At 38.5% G+C, this 24,261-nt stretch overlaps 1 protein-coding gene across 1 annotated transcript; it reads left to right on the top strand.

Moving 5' to 3' along the window:
* The first annotated feature begins 1,625 nt into the window (after positions 1-1,625).
* LOC133443700 (S-adenosylmethionine sensor upstream of mTORC1-like) lies at positions 1,626-22,893 on the top strand. Its single transcript, XM_061720843.1, has 5 exons — positions 1,626-1,841; positions 9,109-9,250; positions 10,600-10,728; positions 16,087-16,201; positions 19,794-22,893. The coding sequence occupies exons 1-5, from the start codon at positions 1,682-1,684 to the stop codon at positions 20,424-20,426; spliced, it is 1,179 nt and encodes a 392-aa protein (XP_061576827.1). The 5' UTR covers positions 1,626-1,681; the 3' UTR covers positions 20,427-22,893.
* Positions 22,894-24,261: the final 1,368 nt, after the last annotated feature.

Genomic DNA, 24,261 nt, shown 5'->3' with positions numbered 1-24,261 from the left:
CAAGACATTTTCAGCAGAATATAAAATTTTAAAAAATGACTGTCGTGTTTAGTTGATCTTTGTTTCTTTGCAAATAGCTGGTTGCTTCACTGAGATGTGCATAAGGGGGCGCTACCATAATGATTACAGATGAGGAAGTGATGGTGGCTAGCCATCGACTGAGCTGACTGTCAATGCATGTATAAGGAAATGGAAAAACAACATATATATATTTCTGCTTTTATTTTTATTAATGTCACTTTTGGTCCTCCATAGTAAATATGTTTATTTCTGCTCTAAAGTTGGACAGTTTAACATGGGAGTAATAAATAATAAAAAAGAATGAGGGAAAAATAAATAAATGATTGAATGAAAAATGAGTACCTAAAGTCTTTCCAGTAATATGTGCAGCTTTTGCTGTGAACACTTGTCGCAACATGTTTTGAGACTGTCATGAGCCAACATGGTGCTTTCTGTTAAACTATGTTCAATTACACAAACTTACACAAACAATTACACATAACCTAAACAACTAAAACAAGTTGTTTAGAAGGATAGATAGATGCGGTGCGTATAGGAAATAAAGTGCACAGTGACTGTAAGTTATGAGCTGAGATTTTATTTATTTATTTATTTTTTAGGTTATTAATCGATGTTATTTTTGACGAATATATAGAGAAATTACTTGCATTCTTTTAAAATCACTTTTTTCCACTGTGATTTATCTACGGAAGAGTATTAGGGCCATGCAGGAGAAAAAATACTTGAGAGGGGAAGATTTTTTTTTATTGTGCACTACGAGACAAAAATTGAAATGTGGAGATTAATGTTGAAATACAATTTCGAGAAAAAAGTCGAAATGTCGAGATTAATTGTGAAATACAATTTCAAGAATAAAGTCAAAATTTCGCCTTTTTTCTTTATTCACGAAATTTTGACTTTTTTCTCAACATTTCGACTTTTTTCTCGAAATTGTACTTCAACATTAATCTCGACATTTCGACTTTTTTCTCGAAGTGCATAATGAAAAAAAAATCCTCCTGGGGTGACCTCACCCCTCATTGCAATATATAAATTACCAATTTTAATTATAATAATTATTCTTGGCATTATCATGATGTATTGTTTCATAGTTTATTATTATATTAAGTTATGAAATCTCATGGGATGTTTAACTATAGTATTATTATATCGTTATATATAATAGTATGGTGATATAATTTGGTTATATGTTATAATATTTTATAATATTTTATAAAAATTATGTTATATTAGGATATTACTATATTATTATTCTACATTGTATAGTGCTACACCACTCTATATGATCATTATTTATTTGTTTAACTTATTTACTCTCGAATTAATATTGTCAATTTATGTATCTACTTTTTAAAATATAATTTTTATTTTTCTCCTGCCTGGCCATAATATTCTTCCGTAGATTTATTAGTGTTGCGATTAACAGAATGCCCGTGAACGCCTCACCGCACGTACGGCTCTTGCCCGGAGCCGCTCCTCGGCCTGTGATTGGTCCGATCTCGCGAGAATGAGCCGCTCCTCGGCCTGTGATTGGTCATATCTCGCGAGAGTGTGTCACCGCGCCGTCCAATCGCCGGGCGTGTTGTTGGCCGGTGAGCTGGCTCGCCGGTCCGCTTGGTTCCGGGGGAGAGAGGGGGGACGCGGCGGAGCTGAGAGAGACATGAACCCCGGGGACAATGTGGAGACGGGGGAGACGGAGCTCCGGCCGGGGAGCTGCTGCCGGCCCATCCCCAGCGAGGAGCCGTGCCGGCGGCAGCAGGAGAAGCTGTCGGGGGTGGTGAAGAACCTGCACAGGAAACTGCGCAGGAAATACAGGGAAGGTAAGAGTCTGTCTGGGCCCAAAACCGACCTAATCTGAATAAAAACACACAATTTTAACATTAAACTCCAGCTTTTCTCCTACAAACGGGTCTTTTAAAGACAAATGAATGCATGACCTCTGACCAGGGGTGCAGATCCGATGTCAGGATTGGGGGGGACACCAACGTGATTTTAATTTTTAATTTTTTTGCCAATATGCAACTCATACCATGCCATAAATTGGTAAAGGCTCGCCAAAAAATACTGCACAGGGAATCATTTATTGTGCTTACCTTTCTTGTTTATTTGTCCTAAACAGCCAACAGTGTGTGTCACTGCTTACTTTTTAATCCTCATATTGTACATTTCTGTTTATTCCTGTTATACATTTTACTTTATTCTATCTCTCAGTTTATCTCCATATATATTTGTTTGCTTTTATATTTTTATTTTTTATTTTTATTTTACTGTATTGCACCAATCACCACAACAAATTCCTTGTGTGTGTTGACAAACTTGGCAATAAACCCCCTTTCTGATTCTGATTCTGATTCTGATTCTGATTCTTAACTGTTATATTCGTAAATCATAGGACGGAAGGAAGGGAGGAAGGAAGGAGGAAGGGAAGAAGGAAGGAAGGAAAGAGGAAGGGAAGAAGGGAGTAAGGAAGGAAGGAAGGAAGGAAGGGAGAAGGAAGGAAGGAAGGAAGGAAGGAAGGAAGGGAGAAGGAAGGAAGGAAGGAAGGAAGGAAGAAAAGAGGAAGGGAAGAAGGGAGTAAGGAAGGAAGGAAGGAAGGAAGGGAGAAGGAAGGAAGGAAGGAACGAAGAAAAGAGGAAGGGAAGAAGGGAGTAAGGAAGGAAGGAAGGAAGGAAAGAGGGAAGGAAGGAAGGAAGGAAGGGAAGAAGGGAGTAAGGAAGGAAGGAAGGAAGGAAGGGAGAAGGAAGGAAGGAAGGAAGGAAGGGAGGGAGGGAGGGAGGGAGGGAGGGAGGAAGGAAGGAAGGAAGGAAGAAAAGAGGAAGGGAAGAAGGGAGTAAGGAAGAGAGGAAGGAAGGAAGGAAGGAAGGAAGGAAGGAGGGAGGGAGGGAGGGAGGGAGGGAGGAAGGAAGGAAGGAAGGAAGGAAGGAAGGAAGGAAGGAAGGAAGGAAGGAAGGAAGGAAGGAAGGAAGGAAGGAAGGAAGGAAGGAAGGAAGGAAGGAAGGCACCATCTTCCTTTTATCCTATGGGACTACTTTATGCACGATCAATTGATATATGGATGAAATATGGAGCCCTAAACAAGTTGTTTAAACTAACTGATCATGTTTTAACACAGTTATGGTGGTAAACAGTTCTAACCCATTGCTAAGAGCACAATAAACACAGCACAAGTTGACCCAACATCACATTTATTTACATAAATGTCCATGTTCGTTTTCATCTGTCATTTTCCAGGACTCCCTGGAAGAAGAGATCCTGTATCTTAATAGGCTAACTCTTCTTGTCTGGTTCTAGACAACTCATGGATAATACAACTTGACAATAAATTCATATTCATTCATTTAAAAAATATTAATTCAGACTAAAAAAAATAAAAAAATGTATGGAGTAGCAATACTTTCATTCTGTACACCTCAAAACGCACCGTGGATTTATTATTTTTTTTAGAAATATGTTTTTAATAAATATTCTACATATTCAACCTTTAAGTCTGAAAATACATTTGTTCAATTTTGAATAATTTAGGGTATTTTTATTGGGGGGGACAATTCATGTTTTTCAGAAATTGGGGGGGGCATGTGGGATCTGGCACCTGGGATCTGCACCCATGGAAAACCCCCACAAATTTAACATTAAACTCCAGCTTTTCTCCAACAACAGGGTGTTTTAAAGACAAATGAAAGCATGACCTCTGACAGCCACACGGGCCTGGCTGCTGTGGAGGACTGGAGTCGGCCCGAGTTTATTTAATTGTACAAGCGAGGCCTTTTAAAGACCTTTAATCGTCTTGTAATCGCTGTTTGTGTAGATAAGTCGCCCTTGTAAACTGGTATTATCGCCACATCCAATGCCCAGTAAACGCAGACTTTAATAGGTTACTAATGACAGACAGCAATGGAGCCTTTCTATTGCCAATAAAACCTTTTTATGTCTGTCCTGTCAGAGCGAAAGTAGCTTGATATTTCTGAGAAGGGTTGGAAACGATAACCCGCAGATTTACTGATGCTTTTTATCCAGTTTGTGTGGATGCAGGAGGTCACAACCCCTGCAAACACATCGGTCTGCACGGATGGACGTGATGCATCGTGGGAAGGTTGACACTTGCAGTTTTGCTCTAAAAACTGCAGACATAAGCTGCCTTTTTTTGGCAGGAAGTAGATCAAATGTGGTGCATGATGTGCTGCTGGGTGACTTCTGCTTTTTTGAAGTGCAATAAAACAGACCCAATAATCAAATAAATGTCTAGATGTTTCCACAATATCTGTTTTAACCAACCTGTTTTGCCTTCATCTCAGTTTATGGAAACGTTTGTAGAAATATCCTCATTGGAAAGCTCTGTTTATTTGTAAAGCACAAAATCACGACCAAAGTCACGTATAAAGGGACTTTATATAGAAAGTAAACAGGTTCATGCAGTCGGTTTATAATCCAGTTATTCCACTAAAGAACTCGACAGATTTAATTAAAACTTAACTTTGACCAGTATTCTGTCCTGAATATTTAAAACCGCCGTATAACTGGAAGAAAACATTAAGAGAGACTAACTTAATAGCAGTAATCATTACATTTACATAAAGAGCAAAGAAAGCAAAAACAATTTGTTGTGACTTGACTTGATTTGACCCAAAAAAACATGAAAAAACCTACAAGTCACTGATTTACCGGTAACAGATGACGCGTTTCCTTGGGCTGAACGAATGAATGTCCATAAACATCTTCTGTGATGCTCAAAAAGGGTATTTATTTGTACACACGAGCTCCTTTCTATACAGCCAACTACATGCACATGCAGCTATAACTTGCATGAAACCATGGATAAAATTATGTAGTAATAGGCATGTTTACGTAGTATTTATATAGACTAAATTTATATGGATATTGTGTAGATATAATAATAACAATAATGTAAATTCATAGAGTTAAAAAGAGGTAGGAACTAGGAAAAAGTGTACACTTCTTCCTACTCCTTTTTTCGGAACATATGTGAATATGAAGATGTTACTCTTTATTTTTTTATATACATGTTCGAAATAAAAATTCATTCATTCATTCATTCATTCATTCATTCATTCATTCATTCATAAAAACCAGTAAAGCTGTTAGACCAAAAACTGCAACAATGCGACGCCAAAGTTAAGACGGTCAAAAACTGTGTGTGCAAAAATGTCACTACAACAATCCACATCCCCACACAGGTTATTGAATCGGGAGCACAACACAATACAAAATTGTCTCTAACACAAACAAAAAGAAGAAAAGTGCCAAGAGATTCACGAGAGGCCTTTCGCTGCGGTGTCACCATCGACATCATGAGGGGAATTTGAGATTTTAAAATCACTATTTCGACTTTCTCAAGAAATACTACACACGAGTCGTTTCTACACTGAATGAAAGTCTAAACTGATCATGTGTGAACAGTCTGAACATGGACTTGCTTTGCATGTGTTGGGGTTAATAATAGTTTTACAGTTTCGTCACTCTCTAGTAGGCCTGTGTTGAAAAAAAATCGATTTTCCGATTCTAAATCGATTCTCATACTAATTCCTAAAAATCGATTCTTATGTCTAAAGATCGATTTTTTTTTTTTTTTTTTCTCATAATTTTCGGCAGGTGAACTTTAATCCCAGTATTCGGACACACAGTTTGTCATAACACTTCTGAAAAATGCCAGGTGCTTCATGGCAATATGTGTGCGTGGTGACAGAATAAATTAGATAAGCTAAAATGATTTGTTTACTGCATGAACTGTTGCTATTTCTTTCTTTTTTGCACTTTAAATGTTTGAGTTATTTATTTCGTAGTTATTTCACAATAATTATTGTGAAATTATTATTTCACTAGTTATTTTACAGTCATATAATTCAGGCAACAGCTCAAAAAACATTTTAAATAACACTAGGCCAAATCAATATCGAATCGAATCATCATAATCGATTCTGAATATTAAGAATCGGAATCGAATCGATTCTTGACATTTGAATCGATTCCCAGACCTACTCTCTAGATCCGTTGGCCCTAAATGTATGTGTCTTTTGGTTGGGGTTTGGTTGGGGTTTGGTTGGGGTTTGGGGGGAGGACAGTGTGAAGTTGTACAGATGTGAGTGGTGTTGGCTGCAGGATGCGATGTGTCCACATCTGGGCCGTCTGCTCACACAGCGAGCAAAGAAACAGTTAGAAGTTCACCAGTTAGAAGTTCACCTCAGTCATCAATTCCAGCCCGTCCATCATTTACAAGTAAACACCACAAAGACTAAAAATGATCCTTTGAGCTGCAGAAATTCAGAACGGAAAGCAAAAACCGGTTAAGGCAGTTAAATGCTGCGAAAGCTGTGTGACGGCAGGGCTGGGCGATATATCGAGATTTTAATGTATATTGATATATTTTCAAACGCGATATGGTACGAGACAATATCATTTATATCGATAGAGCTTATTTTGCGACAAATTGACTGAACATCAACACTGACCCCTCGCGCTGGCAAAAAAATACCTTTGTGTGCTGAAACTTGACAGTGTTGACAGGTTAGTTTTCCTGGCACAAAATCTGTAAAATGTACAGTAGTTGACTTGTTTTAGTTATTTGAGATTTGCTCAAAGAGATGCAATATCTGTTTACATGTTTTATTTGAGATTTGCACAAATGTTTTATTATTTGCACAACTGTCAACCTCAGTGGAAAAGTCTGCCTGTTACTGTCTACATTGTATTAATTGCACAGTGTATTTTAATTTAATTGTTATGCAGGAAAGGGATATTTGTTTTATTTTATTCAAGAAGCATTTTTATTCTATATATGCAGGCAGTTATTTTTATTTCATTTGTTTTATACATTTTGATATTGTGCAGACCTCTGTTAATAAAGGAACCTGTGTGACATTTGGCACGAGGCTTTGTATTAAAACTGACTTGTTTTTTTAAGGGTTTGCCTCAGAAAAAATGAAGCTAACAGAGATGCTATGCTATAATGCTTTGGGGGAAACCCCAATTATGACACAGAAAAAATATCGACATATATCGAGTATCGCCATTCAGCTAGAACAGGGGTCGGCAACCCGCGGCTCCAGAGCCGCATGCGGCCCTTTAGCGCCGCCCTAGTGGCTCCTGGAGCTTTTTCAAAAATGTTTGACCTTTTTTTTCCCCTTTTTCTTCTTTTTCTTTTTTTTTCTCTTTTTCTCTCTTTTTTCTTCTATTTTCTTTTTTTTCTAACTTTTTTCCTTTTTTCTCTTTTTTTTCCCTTTTTTCTCTTTTCTCTTTTTTTCTTCCTTTTTCCTTTCCTTTTTAATATCGACATTTCGACTTTTTTTCTCGAAATTTTGACTTTTTTCTCGAAATTTCGACTTTTTTTTCAACATTTCAACTTTTTTCTTGAAATTTTTACTTTTCTCTCGACATTTCGACTTTTTTCTCAACATTTTGACTTTTTTCTCGACATTTCGACTTTTTTCTCAAAGTGCATAATGAAAACAAAATCTTCCCCCAATTATAACTAATATAGAAACATGCAGCATGTGTTGCCTTCAATCTAAGGCTTATACAAGACTTTTTCAATTTTTGCGGCTCCAGACATATGTGTTTTTTGTGTTTTTGGTCCAATATGGCTCTTTCAACATTTTGGGTTACCCCTGAGTTAGAAAATATCGAGATATAACTTTTGGTCCATATCGCCCAGCCCTAATGTGACGGTTTATTTTTCTTCCGTGTGTGTTCATCAGCAGCTGTCAGTCTGGAGAACAACAACTGTCTTATTCCTTCAAAATGGGAAGTTTGGAAAAACCCTCTTAGGCCACGGCAGCAATGACTAATTACATCTGTGTGTCAGCGGGCCGAACATCTCTGATTAATGAACTATTCAGTGTTTCACTTCGCAGCATTGACACAGGGCTTCTCTGCGATTAAACACTCTGGTTTCAAACGCCGTGCATCTAAAACTCTGCTCCGCTGCCTCACTACAGCAAGCCTTTGTGCTGCTGCTGCTGGGGTTTTCTGTTTTTTCTTTTCTCCACCAGCTCTCATTTTATCTTTCTGAGGAAATGCATGCTCCTCCTGGAAAGTGTGTGGGTGGGAAACACAAAAAGGCAAATTCAGAATGGCAAGTTGGAGAAAAAAAACCAAAACGTTATCTTGAAGATGAAATACATACTTGTACCTGGAGCAGAACGGCTACTTGTTTGTGGGCTGCTTTTTGTTTCAATATTGCAGTTTTAAAAAGCCACATATATCTAGAATTAGCTTGTCCAGCTTGAACTCTTGACTGGTTTGTTTCACGTGACTGCCTCCGGATCCTTTTAGCTCTTAAATAACAAACCAAAGAGCAGAAAGAAAACAGTGACCTCCTTAAAAGTTTTGAAGCTTCTATCGAAATGTGCTCACTCTGATAGAATCTGTGAGGGTAAACAGTAACAATAAGTTAAGTTTTACTGTTAATTTGTGTAATCTCTTACCAATGTTCCACCTTAAAACACTACACCATATCTGTAATAATGTTTTAAAATCAGCCTTTTATGTTTGGAGAAATGCACGTTTAACTGTAAGATATTAAAAACAGGAGAGTTTGGTTGTTTTGGAGACCATGATAGTTCAGATAAGTCATCCTGCTTGCAGACCTCATGATTGGTTAATAAGTAAAGCATGATCCGGGAGGCTTGGCATTGAATCCCGGCGGTCATGCTTCCAGAGCGCTGCTGTTTACCGCCGCTCGTCTTGTTGCCCTTTCATTTCTGCAAATCAGATCGACTTTTCCCTCCCGGTCATGGGATTTCTCCCTCGTCCGTGTGTTCACTCGAGCCTCCGAGCAGCCGTGAAGACGTGCTGCAGGAAAGTTTAGCGGGCTCTATTGTTACAGCGGGGCCGCTATCCGAGGCGGATCTGTGCAGAAACAGCATCGCTTGTGTGCTGGTGGAGGAGTAGAGGCATGTTTAGAGGCTAAAGGGGATGACCAGAGCTGGAAAGTAGGTTTGGAGTGTTTGCTGTGGTGTTTTTTTTCTGCCCATCAGACTGGAAGTTTCCAGCCGTCTGCTTTTTGAGCTGCTTTTGCTTCTGTTCTGATTTCTTTTTTCTTTTCTTTCTTTCTCCTTTTTTTATTCTCCGCAGTGGGCGACTTTGACAAAATCTGGCGTGAGCACTGTGAGGATGAGCAGACGCTGAGCGAGTACGCCCTGGCCATGAAGAATCTCGCCGACAACCACTGGACCAAAAACTGCGACGGAGAGAGCCGCATCGAGTGGTGTCGCAGGTGCGGCCGACCTACATGTTTAATATTAAAACAGTAGAGTTAAAACAGGGGTGTCAAACTCATTTTGCTCGGCAAAATTTTTTTCTCGCGGGCGCACGCTCAAAATAACAAAAACGGTGCGGAATTTTTTTCTCTTAATTCTTTTTTTTTTTTACTATTGTTATCTAATCCAATATCAGTTTAGTTAATTTTAAAGGAAATATTTACACTCTAATTATGTAAAATATATTTCTTCAGGATCTTTTCTTGAAATTTCTCGTTTTTTTTTAAATTATGTAAGATACTTTTAATATCATTTTACAAAGATAAACAGAAACAAGTATGTTTTTTCTCTAATTCTTTTTTTTTTACTATTGTTATCTAATCCAATATCAGTTTGTAAATATTTCCTTTAAAATTAACTAATCTAATTATGTAAAATATATTTCTTCAGGATCTTTTCTTGAAATTTCTCGTTTTTTTTCAAATTATTTAAGATACTTTTAATATCATTTTACAAAGATAAACAGAAACAAGTATGTTTTTTCTCTAATTCTTTTTTTTTTTACTATTGTTATCTAATCCAATATCAGTTTAGTTAATTTTAAAGGAAATATTTACACTCTAATTATGTAAAATATATTTATTCAGGATCTTTTCTTGAAATTTCTCGTTTTTTTTCAAATTATGTAAGATACTTTTAATATCATTTTACAAAGATAAACAGAAACAAGTATGTTTTTTTATATTTTGCTTTTTTATAGGAAATTTAATTAAAAGCAAAATCTTTCTTGTTACATCCGAGAGTGTTTCTTTGTGATTTAGAGATTTTTCCAATACAATTAAGTGTATTTATTTTTTAAAATTGGCGCGGATATTTACGCCAGTGTGCCGAAAAAGTCAGCACTTCTTTTTTAACGGTTTTACTTTGTCACTATCCTCGTATTCAAAACTGAAATTCTCCGAATAAATATCTTTTATCATCTTTTTTAGCAGTGATATTTTTCCTGCGAAAATATATAATAGTAGTCAGTTAATCAAATTAAACCACCGTCTACAAAGAAATAAAATAGGCAAATGCATTCTAGAAAACTGCTCTATTTGTGGAATAACGATGGATTTGTAGAAGAAATATATTATCGGATATGCTGCGATTCATGGCAATTATTTATGCCTTCCTTTTTAGTAAATTAACATTTCGTTTTTTTGCGTTGGAAACTTCTCGCGGGCCACGTGAAAACCTCTCTCGGGCCACATGCGGCCCACGGGCCGCACATTTGACACCCCTGAGTTAAGACTAACTCATCTGAACCTGCAGGATACGAGACTTGAGTACAGTTTGATTAACGTCTTGGGTTTTGTCCCCTCAGTGTCTGCCAGGAATATTTCTTGGACGGTGGGATGAAGAGAGTGTTAGAAAAGGATGCAAAAAGTGCCACTTTAGCCGCAGGTCTGACTTCCGCACCCGTCGGTGCTCAAGCGTACGGCCCCGTCCCCAGGTAGGCCGGAGTAACAACACGCCCTCTGTAGCTGCTGGTGAAACTGTAGCAGTTAAAGCACATAACACATGTTTGAAGGAGCTTCCTGCAGATTTATTTCAGACTTAAAATGTACTTGTTGAATCTTATATGAACTGTAATAACCATTTTCAGATGAATCTTTATGTCTGTGATACAGTGGGCAGGGATGGGCGGTATGAACTAAAAAATGTATCACGATAATTTCTGGCACTTTTGTAACTATAAATCTATCACCACATTCAGTCTCTGGAGCCAAATCACTGCTCTAAAGAATACTAAATACTACTAAACTACACCAATTAAATTTAATTAATAAAAACCAATTAAATGAGTTACACCTGTACTGCAAAACTGGAATGACTCAGATCCACCATGTTTGTTACACAAACACGTATCAACGGGAATTAATCTTTCTTTCTTTCTTTCTTTCTTTCTTTCTTTCTTTCTTTCTTTCTTTCTTTCTTTCTTTCTTTCTTTCTTTCTTTCTTTCTTTCTTTCTTTCTTTCTTTCTTTCTTTCTTTCTTTCTTTCTTTCTTTCTTTCTTTCTTTCTTTCTTTCTTTCTTTCTTTCTTTCTTTCTTTCTTTCTTTCTTTCTTTCTTTCTTTCTTTCTTTCTTTCTTTTAGGCTCATTTCCTTCCTTCCTTCATACCTCATTCATTCATTCATTCATTCATTCATTCATTCATTCTTCCTTCCTTCCTTCCTTCCTTCCTTCCTTCCTTCCTTCCTTCCTTCCTTCCTTCCTTCCTTTACACAAAAACATCATCAACTGGAATTTATCATTTTTACCGCGAGATGACAAATTCTTACCGTGGGGAATTTTTTTGACTGTTTATCGTGAACGGTAAAATATCACCCATTCCTAACAGTGGGTGATGCAGGTGTGGTAACCCTTCAGAATCAATCGGTTTTCTGTGTTTATTTGCACTAAAATGAGATTTAAACGTTGTGTTAATGTTGATGACACACAAGCAGTTGGTTGTTTTCTTTACTTGAACACATCAAGGAACACGTTCGGGGTTAACAGTTAACAGCTGGTCTAAACTCCTCCAAGCAGAGGCACGGTAAAACACAAAATAAAGGTTAAATCGCTCAAATCAACACGCGTTTATTTGGGGCCTGAGTTAATTATTTGTGTGTCTCCATTCAACCCAAATCTTATTGTGCGCTAGCAGCTTCTCGTTGTCAGCTATCGTCCGATACAACTCTTTTCCCGTCACTCGTATAATCGTCCGCGACTCACGCTGGTGTCTGGCAGACTAGTGAAGGATCCACGCTAAGAGAAAAGAGAGAGGCATAAAAAGAGGAGAGGAAACGATTAAATAAACAGTCACGCACTTTTCAACTCGTTTAAGGTTATTTGTTTGTGTTTAGGTCGGCTATATTTGCATACGGTAGAAGATATTTTTGACCACCAGAAAAAACAGCGTTTGCCTTGGAAATAAAGTCTTCCAGTATCTCAGACCTGTTCAACTTTCAGAACTGTTGACTATTCCTCTCCCGAGCTTCTTCGGCCCTGTCCCAATACTCCCCTTACCCCTACTTTTCTTCACTACCCCTACATTTTGCGCGTTCCCGTGAGGGTAGTGGTGTCCCAATTCCTCTTTTCACCTAGGGGTAGTGGGGAAAATGAGGGGAAGTGGCTATGAATCTGTCCCTACGGAGCGAGGGTTTTGCGATCCTCACTCACTGATCTAGGGACCAAAACATTTCCCAGAATGCTTTTCGTCGTCATTTGCGGACTGAATCCAAAAAAAAAACATGGCGGACATTTCTTATTTTTTAGTGAATAAAATCAATATTTTGAGTTAGTTTCTGCATAAAAATTAGTTTTGATTACATTTCTAGCGAGAAATATGTATTTTACTTTCATAATATTCACTCAGTGGATGTACATAATCACTTTTTTGCCCGTTTTTTGCAACCTCGCCAGAATAAAGGCTGATTCATGGTTCCGCGTTACACCAACGCAGAGCCTACGGCGTAGGTTACGTGGCGACGCGCGCCGTACGCCGTAGGCTCTGCGTTGGTTTAACGCGGAACCATAAATCAGCTCCGGAGCAGGCCGACAGAAATCATGACATTTTCAGAGCAAATTTCTTAACAGGCGTAGCTACAACTGTTAGATTTCATCTATTAAACCAACATTTATCTTCCTAAATGATTTATTTCAGCCAGTGGTAATTCTCCACAGAGCTGCAGGTTTCTCCCCGGGACGACAGCAGGTTGACCCGGCGATCACGTCTGTACGTGAGCTGCTGCTGCTGCTGCGCCCCGGTCTCATCATCGCCGAAAACATCAGATCAAATTTCTTAACAGGCGTTATTTGGATAAACTGAGCCCAGGTTGGGGATCTTAACGGTTACTTTTACGCCTGAAAACATATTAAAACTTAACAAAGTGGCATATTAACAGCGCTACAGCTGAAATTAAAACAGCTTTTGGCTCTCAGCTTCCTGATTAGGGGTAGGGATGAAAACAAGGGGAAGGGGGAGTATTGGGACAGGCCCCTGGGAAGATTTCAAGTTCCCTAAAATCTGTCCCTTCTTTTTTAGGGGTAGTGAAGAAAAGAAGGGCGAGTGAAGAAAAGTAGGGGGTGTATTGGGATTGGACCTTCAGCTCAGGTCCATCTGCAGGACGTCTGGTATGAACAGCTCTGATTCTACGTGGGGTTGAGGTCCCAACTCTGACTGAGCCACTTCAAAAGTCAGGTTTTGATTCATCCGTCCACAAAACATTTTTCCATTAGTGGTGGGATATTTTTTCCCCCCCTGAAGTGTTGGAGCCCTTAGGTGTCACCCGTGGCTTCTTCTTCCCCTCACTGTAGATTCAGTGGAGTTGGATGATTCTTGACTGAGCACCGACTTCTAGAAAGAGTAGCCACGGCACTTATTTATGGACACTTTTGTCTCAACGGATGGATGCTGGAACACTCGGAGCTGACTCTGTTTGCCTCTCCGGCCCTAAGCACTCGTCTTCCGCCACCTCTTTCCTTGCGAGGTGTCGTTCACACCAGCAGGAGCAAATTCAAAATGTTGCTGTGTTTTTATAGCACCTGAAAATCACACCTCCAAACTAGTTTCATGAATGAGTCTCTGGGTTGTGTTGAAATATTGAATGGATGTTGATGTTTAGTGGCTGTGTTCAACAAAGAAACCAGATGTTATACCTGTGTCCCGTCAGGGTCAGCACTTCTCTGTTATTGTCACATTTTATGGCAAATATATCACGACAGATTCATTCCAAGGGGTTCACTTACTTTTTGTTTCCACTGTAAATACTAATCTCCCAGTTCTCCAGTGAACGTTTACATGCACTCACCTTAAATATGACTATTTAGACCCTCCAGGAATCCGCGATTCCGCGATCGCGGAAATTTCCGCGGATTTCACGGCTGTCCGTGGATTTACAGACCTTCCGTGGATTTCAATGTCTGGTGCAGAAAAATCACTTTTTTTACATGTAATTTTCATCCCGGCCGCTAGATGTCGCACATACGTAGTAACACTAGCCGGATAAGGAAACAAACAGTCACCAGCATCGGTCCTTTTTTTTTTTTTTTTTTTTTTTTTCCGGCTTTTTTTTTTTTTTTTTTTTTTTTTTTTTTTACAAACTTTATTCAACATTTTCAAAAATACAAAATTCCTTTGAGGAAACATTAGTTTGCAATTGAAACATAAATTCACAACACACAAGCGAAATGTAATTTTAAATTTTTTCCAATATAAACTTCTAAATTTAAATAAAAAACCAGCATCGGTCCTTGGCTTCCACGGAGACATAAAGTAAAGTTTAAACTATTAACTACATACTGTAGATATGGGGAGACATTACTACATACAGCATAAAGAAAACCTTCAGTTATGGAGCGATTTCTCCGTCCGGTGCCCAGTAAGTCAAATGCCGCGTTCCATTTACCTCGGAACTGGGAACTGGGAATGGCAGCCATCTTGGAATGGTAACTCGGGGGTGGTGAAGCTTCTCCCACTTTCCCAGTAGGAAATCCCACTTCAAGGGGCGTTCCAGTTGAAAATTCCGACTGGGAACTGGGAAATCCCCACTTCCGAGGACAAATAGTACTGTTCCCTGAACACTGGTTTTCCCAGTGTTCAGGGAACAGTACTATACTGCATTTCACAGACCAAGTGTCAGCATTTTATATTTTTATTTTTACTGCAAATGGTCTTCTCTTTTCGTTGCAAATAAATATGCCAAAGTGGGACAAAGAAAATGTTGATGTTCATTATTTTATAACCAGTAATAGTATGTTACACACTGTTTTACAGTTTTAGAGTGTTTTGGTAAAAATTTACCTAATTTTTACATTAAAAATATATATTTTTTAATGCCCGCGGAATATTAACTTTCAAGCCGCGGAATCAAGAATTCCTCTCCGCGGAATTTAAACTTTTTCTTTGCAGATTCCTGGAGGGTCTAACTATTGATACAAATACGGCAGGAATTCACAGCAAAAGTCATCATGAAGTAGGAATGGGTGATATTTTACCGTTCACGATAAACCGTCGGAGGGAGGGAGGGAGGGAGGGAGGGAGGGAGGGAGGGGAAGGAAGGAAAGGAAGGAAGGAAGGAAGGAAGGAAGGAAGGAAGGAAGGAAGGAAGGAAGGAAGGAAGGAAGGAAGGAAGGAAGGAAGGAAGGAAGGAAGGAAGGAAGGAAGGAAGGAAGGAAGGAAGGAAGGAAGGAAGGAAGGAAGGAAGGAAGGAAGGAAGGAAGGAAGGAAGGAAGGAAGGAAGGAAGGAAGGAAGGAAATGAGCCTGAAAGAAAGAAAGAAAGAAAGAAAGAAATGAGCCTGAAAGAAAGAAAGAAAGAAAGAAAGAAATGAGCCTGAAAGAAAGAAAGAAAGAAAGAAATGAGCCTGAAAGAAAGAAAGAAAAAAGAAAGAAAGAAATGAGCCTGAAAGAAAGAAAGAAAAAAGAAAGAAAGATATGAGCCTGAAAGAAAGATATCAGAATCAGAATCAGAATCAGAATCAGCTTTATTGGCCAGGTTCGAACATTGTCCAACAAGGAATTTGATTCGGTTATTTCGCTCTTTGGTAGTAAAAATATAGTATAGTAATATAGTTAAAAAGGTGGAGTTGAATTGGTATTATTTTTATCATTATCGGGATAAATGCCAGAAATTATCGTGATAAATTTCAGTTCAAAGTGGTCAAATGAAACATAGCTTATTTAACTGACTGCTGCTTATATAAGATATTATTGACTATATTTATACTTCCTGCCCTTAAATCTTTAGATGTGTGTAGTCAGAACTGTCCCGAGGTGCTGGTTTGACCGTTAGCCGTCTCTTCCGTGTTTCTGTTTCTGTTTCTGCAGCTCCATCTCCCAGCGGGGGAAAATGCGCCTGCTGGACGTGGGAAGCTGCTTCAACCCGTTCCTGAGGTTCGACGAGTTCCTGACGGTCGGGATTGACATAGTGCCTGCAGTCGAGGTAAAGTTGCTTTCGTCGACGAAAATTATGACTAAATATCGTCGTCAACGAACCTTTATCACCTGAGGAAAACGAGACGAGACTCATCGAAAATGCTGTTCATATGACGATAACGATAATTAAATATATAATGCAATTAGGGCTGGGTATCGATTCAAATGTCAAGAATCGATTCTATTCCGATTCTTAATATTCAGAATCGATTATCATGATTCGATTCGATCCGATTCGATATTGGCTTAGTGTTATTTAAAATGTTTTTTGAGCTGTCTCCTGAATTATATGACTGTAAAATAACTAGTGAAATAATAATTTCACAATAATTACTGTGAAATAACTAAGAAATAAATAACTCAAACAGGCCTTTCAATATCCATTTAAAGTGCAAAAAAGAAAGAAATTGCAAAAGTTCATGCAGTAAACAAATAATTTTAGCTTATCTAATTTATTCTGTCACCACGCACACATATTGCCATGAAGAACCTGGCATTTTTCAGAAGTGTCATGACAAACTGTGTGTCCGACTACTGGGATTAAAGTTCACCTGGAGAAAATGATGAGAAAAAAAAAATCGATCTTTAGACATAAGAATCGATTTTTAGGAATTAATATGAGAATCGATTAAGAATCGGAAAATCGATTTTTTCAACACAGGCCTAAATGCAATATCGTAGAGGAATAAAAACCAGACTAAAATGTAGATTACAAAATTAAAAGTCCTTAATCCCAGTCGCTGCAGCAGGAATCAGATCCAGAAGATGCAGCTGCAGAGTTAGAGGCTGATGCCGTTAACGCAGAGCTCTAGTTAACGTACATTAAAAACTAAGTTACAGAGAGAAACACGGGGATCTGCTCTGGGGGGGAGAAGAAGAAGAAGAACCATCTTTGGATACACTTTCCTACTTAGACGTGGAAAAGAAAACCCAATGTGTCGTGGAAAAAGAAAAAGACGGGGAGAAACGCGGAAAAATAAATATGTTGTAAACTCAAATTAGAGTCTTCTGTATCTGGAATGAATGTATTCTTGAGTCTATAAGATAACAATAATATAATAATAAGATAACCTTGTTTGAATTGTGAAATGGGTTTGGATCAATACAATCTTTGACTAAAAGTAGACTAAAGGTCTTGGACAATTCTGACTAAAATAAGACTGAAATGCTCAGACTTTTAGTCGACTGAAACTTGACACGACTAAAAGGAGAATGAACGTGACTAAAACTAATAAAAACTAAATGATAGCTTGACCCAAAGACTAGACTAAAACTAAAATGGAAACAGGCTGACGGGGTCGAGGTGCGAGCACGTCTCTTCTCTGCTCACTCCTTGTTGACAGCGAGTCTTGTTTGTGTGTGAAACATGCAGCTGTGTGATACTGTAAATCGTCGTCTTACGAGAAGAAAACGTCGCCATAAATGACTCACGTTGGGCGTCAGAACTGCGGTTAGAAAATCTGTGGCAACACATTCAGCAAAAAGCAGAACAAAACCGGTTTCGCATTCAGCTGGTTGCACGTTATGAAACCGAGTGAGCGTCACGATGTCGCGTGCAGGTTCCCAGATCTGATCTGAGACACCGCAGAGGTGTCTTCAGTATTCACATCCATTACTCAGGTAGAAGTATAGATACTAGAGTTTAAAAATACTCCTGTAGAAGTTGAAGTATCAACTCAAGTTTTTTACTCAAGTAAAAGTATAAAAGTACTGGTTTCAAAACTACTTTCAAAAGTATAAAAGTAAAAGTAATGTAAGGGGGAAAAAGCCATTAAGGACAAAAGCCATTGAAAATGAAGCATCTTAGTATAATGTAAATATATTAAAGAACCATATATGTGTACTATTGAGCATTAACATGTGTTTCAGAGAGCAGCAGATATGATGACTAGTTGCCTATAAGTATTGTAATGGTGCAAAAAGTCAAACTTCAGAGGCATGTTATCATTTATCCTAACCTTTATTGGAATGTACATCCAAGTTTAGTTGCAGGAATCTGAGGGAACGGATGTAAGAACAAAACTGGACAAGAACATCTGAAACAACCACAACCAAATTCACTCTATCCGGACGGAGCAATTTAACTGGATAGTTTTTTTTTAAAGGCCGAAATGAAATAGAGTAACGAGGCTGTTTTTAAAATGTAAGGAGTAAAAAGTACAGATAATTGCGTGAAAATGTAAGGAGTAAAAGTAAAAAGTCGTCTGAAAAATAATTACTCCAGTGAAGTATAGATAACCAGAATTTCTACTTAAGTAAGGTATCAATGCAACGCTTATCTCCATGTTTGAATACTGGTATAACCTTCGCTATTTTCATATTATTTGGAAAAACACCCTTTTGGAAAGACAGATTGCATATATAGGTCAGAGGGCTTACAATTTGGCCAATAACTTCTTTAACAATTACCATGTCAATGGAATTTATATCATTTGATGATTTATTCTTGAATTTTTTTACAATCTCAATTACATCAGTTTCATCAATTCCATGAAGGAACATAGTATTATTGTTTCCTTTAATGAGTTCATCAAACATATTTTGTTTATCCTTAGACACTCTAATTTTACTGGCCAAGTTACAACCAACTCCAACCAAATAATTATTGAACTCTTCAGCAATATTATTCAAACTATCCACTAAGTGGGAAAAAAAACGAACAATTAATAACGGCGTTGTAATATAAGGAAATAGACTGGCCGCTCCGTAACTGTTGCGCACGACAAACATAAATCGTTGGCCAACCAAAAACTAACCACATAAGAATTTAACTAACATTCACCAGCAGGTGGAACCAAAACAACATAAATCAATCTATTACAGGTGCGTTTAGATGACGAAATCAAACGTGGAAGAGCGTGGAGTGAAATGGTGCAAACATGTCAGCAGTGTGGAATTATTTTAGAGTGGCAAAGAATAATACAAGAATGGCTGTTTGCAATGAATGTTCTGCTCAAATATCTAGAGGGAGCACATCTGCAAAGTCTTTCAGCTACAAGTTTGATTTATCATTTGAAATGATAAAAAACCCTGAGCGCTTAATGCATTTTTATTGTTTTAAGGCCTATGTTACAATGTTCAGTCAGTTAAGCCTAACGTAAGCTCAAAGATGGCCAAAAATTTTATTTTGCTAATTTATTTATTTTAAGTTATTGTTCTTTGCTGGTATAATGTCTGCTGGAATATTTAAGAAATGCTGGGAAATTAAAAAATGTTCAGTTTTTTATGTTCAACAAATGTTTTCTACCTTGTAATTTTGTAAAAGATTTTTTTCTTTTAAAAGCATGCCTAAATCCAATTTATTTGATTTATGCAATGGTGAAAAAATTGGCAAAATAAATGAAAAACTGCGAAGAACCATGTTCGGTATTGTTCGGTATTCGGCCAAGTGTTTATTATTATTTTCGGTTTCGGCCACAAATTTTCATTTCGGTGCATCACTACTATCCACTGTATCCCCTGAGCCATTCAAAAATAGCTTGGGTATTCTGATTTGTTGTGTCTATTTCGAATAATATGATTAATTACTTTCCAAGGTAACAAAGTATTTGTACTTTGTTACTTGACACCTCTGCTGAGCCGTGACTCTTCTGTTTCAGAGTGTGTACAAGTGCGACTTCCTGAACCTGCAGCTGCAGCAGCCGCTCCAGCTGGCGGGCGACGCGGTGGAGGCGTTCCTGCGGCAGCTGCGCAGCCCCATCGACGCGCTGCCCGCCCAGCTCTTCCACGTGGCCGTCTTCTCCCTGCTGCTGTCCTACTTCCCCTCCCCGTACCAGCGCTGGATCTGCTGCAAGAAGGCGCACGAGCTGCTGGAGCTGCACGGCCTGCTGCTCATCATCACGCCCGACTCGTCCCACCAGAACCGCCACACGCTCATGATGCGCAGCTGGCGCGTGGCGGTGGAGTCGCTGGGCTTCAAGCGCTGCAAGTACGTCAAGTACTCGCACATGCACCTCATCGCCTTCCGCAAGGTGTCGCTGGCCACCACCAGCGACCTGGTGTCGCGCAACTACCCCGAGATGCTCTACATCCCTCAGGACTTTAACTCCAACGAGGAGGAGGACTGCGCCGACCTGCCGGCGGCGGCGCGCTCCGAGCTGGAGGACGACCAGCTGGCCTGGGGCTTCGCCGAGCTGCCGGACACGGCGTACGACTCGGATTCGGGGGAGAGCCAGAGCAGCTCGGTGCCCGGATTCCACGAGCTGGAGGACCCCATCCTGCTGCAGAGCTGAACCAGCAACCCCTGCTCTCCCTCTCCATGGACCTGTCTCCTCCCCTCCTACTGCTGCGCTGCCAAATTTCTACCTGCTGCATTATTCTCGGTCCGTTTACTTCGCGGTCATCCGTTTTTTGTTTTGAAATGACAAAATAAAAATAGAGAACTAATCCAAAATAATCCGTGGAAAACAGATCGTTATCCGTTATCCGATTTCATTGATGTGTTTGAAAATAGAAATTGGGAATTAAAACAGCGAGTGGAAAACTCTTTTCTCTATTTCCTATTCGTTTCCAACAGGGGGGGCAGTATGTTAGAGTTCAGTACATGTTATTGATTGGACGCTGCAGCTGAACGGACTGTCACAACATCATGACTGAGTGAAGACAGATTACAGATTAAACTCAGGTTTCATATTTGATTTATTTTCTTTTTCAACATTAAAAAAAATCTAAAACTGTTAATTTTCAATCTGATCAACAAAAGAACCAGAAACAACTTTCTTCATTTATTACTGCGCATGTGCAATCCCCCCATTTGTCCAATCCTTGTTTTCAGTATCCTTGGAAACGAATAGGAAATAGAGAAAAGAGTTTTCCACTCGCTGTTTTAATTCCCAATTTCGATTTTCAAACACATCAATGAAATCGGATAACGGATAACGGATAACTTTCCGTTTTCCGTTCTTTATTATCAAAACAAAAGATGGGAAACGGATTATTTTGGATTATTTCTCTATTTTTATTTTGTCATTTCAAAACAAAAAACGGATGGCCGCGAAGTCCACGGACCATTCTCCCTCCCCCTCTTCTTGGAAAAAAAAAATGCGATTTGCACAGTGTGAAAGAGAGAAGTTTACAGAATATTTTCTCATATCCTCTGAGAGCTACACACACATTTGACACTAAGATGGATATATTTTGATAAAAAACGCTTGGCTTTTTTTAAGAGTTGGAAATTGAATGCCCTTAAGATTTTTAACCCCCCCCCTCCCCTCCCATCATCTCCCAATCGAAATTTTAACCCCCGATCTCCACGTCATCTCTCGGTAATTCCAAGTCAGCTTGTCGACGTTCTTTACTGTCTCTGTTTGAATAAGCTAGTGTCGCAGGCGGCGCGGTGCCAACGCCAAATCCCGCAACACAGACGGTCCGACGGGAGCTTTGACCGCGCCGGAGGCGGACGGGACGAGTGGACTGGTACGCTTGCTTCTGTCAGTCACGCAGCTGCACTCTCTGACGATTCTTGATGTGCATTTACTTTTACGAAACGAAACAAAACAAAAAAAACAAAAAAACGGTTGTTTTGAAATCTATATTCTTAGTCAAACATTGGTGTTGTCCGGTGTAACGTGTGGCGATGCCAATCTTCTGAATGATTTGTGTATCTTTTACAAGATAGTGGTATTTGTAGCATTTTAAACATTTTCAGAACCACCGAGTAGGAGTGTTTAACTAGGTTTACGTAAGTGAAGATGTAACTGTTTACTTTTTTGTGTAAGAAAAGGTACGCGTGCAGAATAGATTATACTTCTTTTCTTTTTCTTTTTTTTTTTTTTACTTCTATCATCCTCATAGTTGTCAAATCAGAGTTTCTTCAGATTTCCAAGACTTTTTTGTCCTGAAGCAGAAAAAGTACAGAATTGTTAGTCGCTGACGCATGAAATGGACTCGACCGCACCAGTATCCTCGGATGCAAATCTGAGCTCCTGATTTAAGGAAAACTCACCCCAACTGCAGAGGTTTGCACTAATTTACGTTTTTTTTAAGAGACTCACTTTAAAGAAAAAAAGAGAGAAAAAAAATGGGGAAATGCTGCAGATTCCAGCGAGTCGGGGCAGATCTGACGTGGCTGTTGCTGCGCAGACGGGTTTTAGCTGATGACACTACCAGGTGAAGCGTGAGTGCGTGTTCCCGCCGGTCCTTAAACGGCCCGATCGCATGACTGTTCTTGGGATTGTGAGTGTGAATGAAAGAATCGACTAATGTTGATGCTTATTATTTTTTTAAATTAGTGGCACTTTATCACCGATTCCAAAGGTTATCACTAAATTCAACTCCGATGACGGGGCTTTAAAAAAGAAAAAAACTACAAATGCCATTCAGTATCAGGTGCCTTGTACGCTCATATTTAATCTGCCCCCGCAGAAATTCATGGTCATCCCACATTAATAGACAGATGTCGAGCTTCTTCGGGCCAAACGATGCGCACAAACTTCTCGTTTATGGTGTAAAAGGAACAAGAAACATTTTCACTGTCGACGTAAATGCCGTTTTATTTCCATATCATTTCCAGGACCAGAAGAGAAAAGTGCTACACATACTCAGAGTTTGAGTTTGCTTCGTGACGTGTCTTCCAGTAATTTTTTTTTCTTTTGTTTTTTGGCCCATTTGCATGGTTCATCTTCAATATCAACATTTTCAATAATGCAGAACAATGTGTGCTTTTAGAATGGTTGTATTTCTCTTTATAAATGAATGTAAATGTGACATATTTGTGTTGGTGTGATTATTATTAATATTATTTTAGGTCCTTTTTTTTTTTATACTCTGATATTCACATTTGATATGTTATTTATTGTTGAACAAAGTCCTGCAGCATCAAGGCCCCTCACACGTCTCGCCGAGGCCTCGCTGGATTGAAAACAAAACAAACGATACCAACAATGAAAGAGTGTCACGCCATCGCAACTAACACTCCCCAGTTCACGTCACAGTTTTATCTGATAAACGTCAATTGTTTTGTTCATGGAACCCTGCGAAGTCCTGAAGCTTTATCCCAAATACCTTTTCATGAAGTCGTGAGGTTTGTTCTTGAAGTCCACTTGTTTCGATCTGGGAGTTACCATGGTAACCATTATAAAATAAAACTCAAGGTTCATGCCCCACAAGATATTTCACTTGAATTTTAACTCTATCATATGTGATTTCAGACACCCTTTGCACTAATGCCAGAATCAAAACAATAAAAAAGTAGCTTTAAATAATAGATTTAATATAAATATTAATAATAATAATACCCAATGTATGCATAGAAATACCAAAAAAGATTTTATTAGAAAACTTAGACAAAATGTAGGCGGTTTCAATAGGCCTATATTAAACACAGGGGGTTACCTTTTGAAATGTATTTAAATTAACTTAAATATTCGTCAGACTGCTTTTAAATTCCCTTTCAATTCCCTTTCATTGAGCTTGAACATGTTTTTCCCAAACTGATGACATTATAAAAGGATGACAATGCAACTTTATGTGATGTGGTTTCCAAAAGAATAATTATTGCCAAAAATCCCCAATAGATGTGAACATTTAATGACTGTTACAGAAATGTAACAGGGAGAGTGAAAAAACAAAACAATTTTTCCTTTAAATTGCTTTAAGCATTAAGTTTTCACCCCGTAGACCTATACATTTTTCATCAAAATGGAGAAAAATCTGTCACTATCACTGTTTTGTGGTTTCTTCAGCTAGAAGCCTGTAAATGACAGAAAGTTACTCAAATCAAGAACTAATGTGCAAAAATTAGTAGAAGAAGAGGGTGGATGAACTAGAAATTAAAAAGTATTTCTATATCAACCTCAATTTTACATCATAAAGATGGAAATTTAGTCTTCTCACGCAAGAGGACTTTCTAAAAGCAACATACTTGTAGCATTTAAATGACAGAAAGTGTTCAGTTTCAATGTATTTACCTCACCGTGGCAACCTGCAGTCTAATCCCACCACAAATTCACAAGAAATTACTTAGCCTTTTATACATCCTGATTTTAATGTCTCTAAATATACATTTGTATAACTTATACAGCCTTAAAACAAGACTCATTACTGGAAAAAACAACAATTTTCACCTGT

The sequence above is a fragment of the Cololabis saira genome, chromosome 5 (genome assembly GCF_033807715.1).
Source record: "Cololabis saira isolate AMF1-May2022 chromosome 5, fColSai1.1, whole genome shotgun sequence".
NCBI lineage: Eukaryota > Metazoa > Chordata > Actinopteri > Beloniformes > Belonidae > Cololabis > Cololabis saira.
Note: the sequence above shows the minus strand (reverse complement) of the source record. Positions and strands in the feature narration are given on the sequence as shown.

Excerpts from the sequence above, each read along its gene's own strand:
- LOC133443700 (XM_061720843.1), top strand. The coding sequence starts at position 1,682 with ATGAACCCCGGGGACAATGTGGAGACGGGGGAGACGGAGCTCCGGCCG. Across the intron at positions 9,251-10,599 it reads CGCATCGAGTGGTGTCGCAG|TGTCTGCCAGGAATATTTCT; the intron begins GTGCGGCCGACC and ends TTGTCCCCTCAG. Across the intron at positions 10,729-16,086 it reads GCGTACGGCCCCGTCCCCAG|CTCCATCTCCCAGCGGGGGA; the intron begins GTAGGCCGGAGT and ends CTGTTTCTGCAG.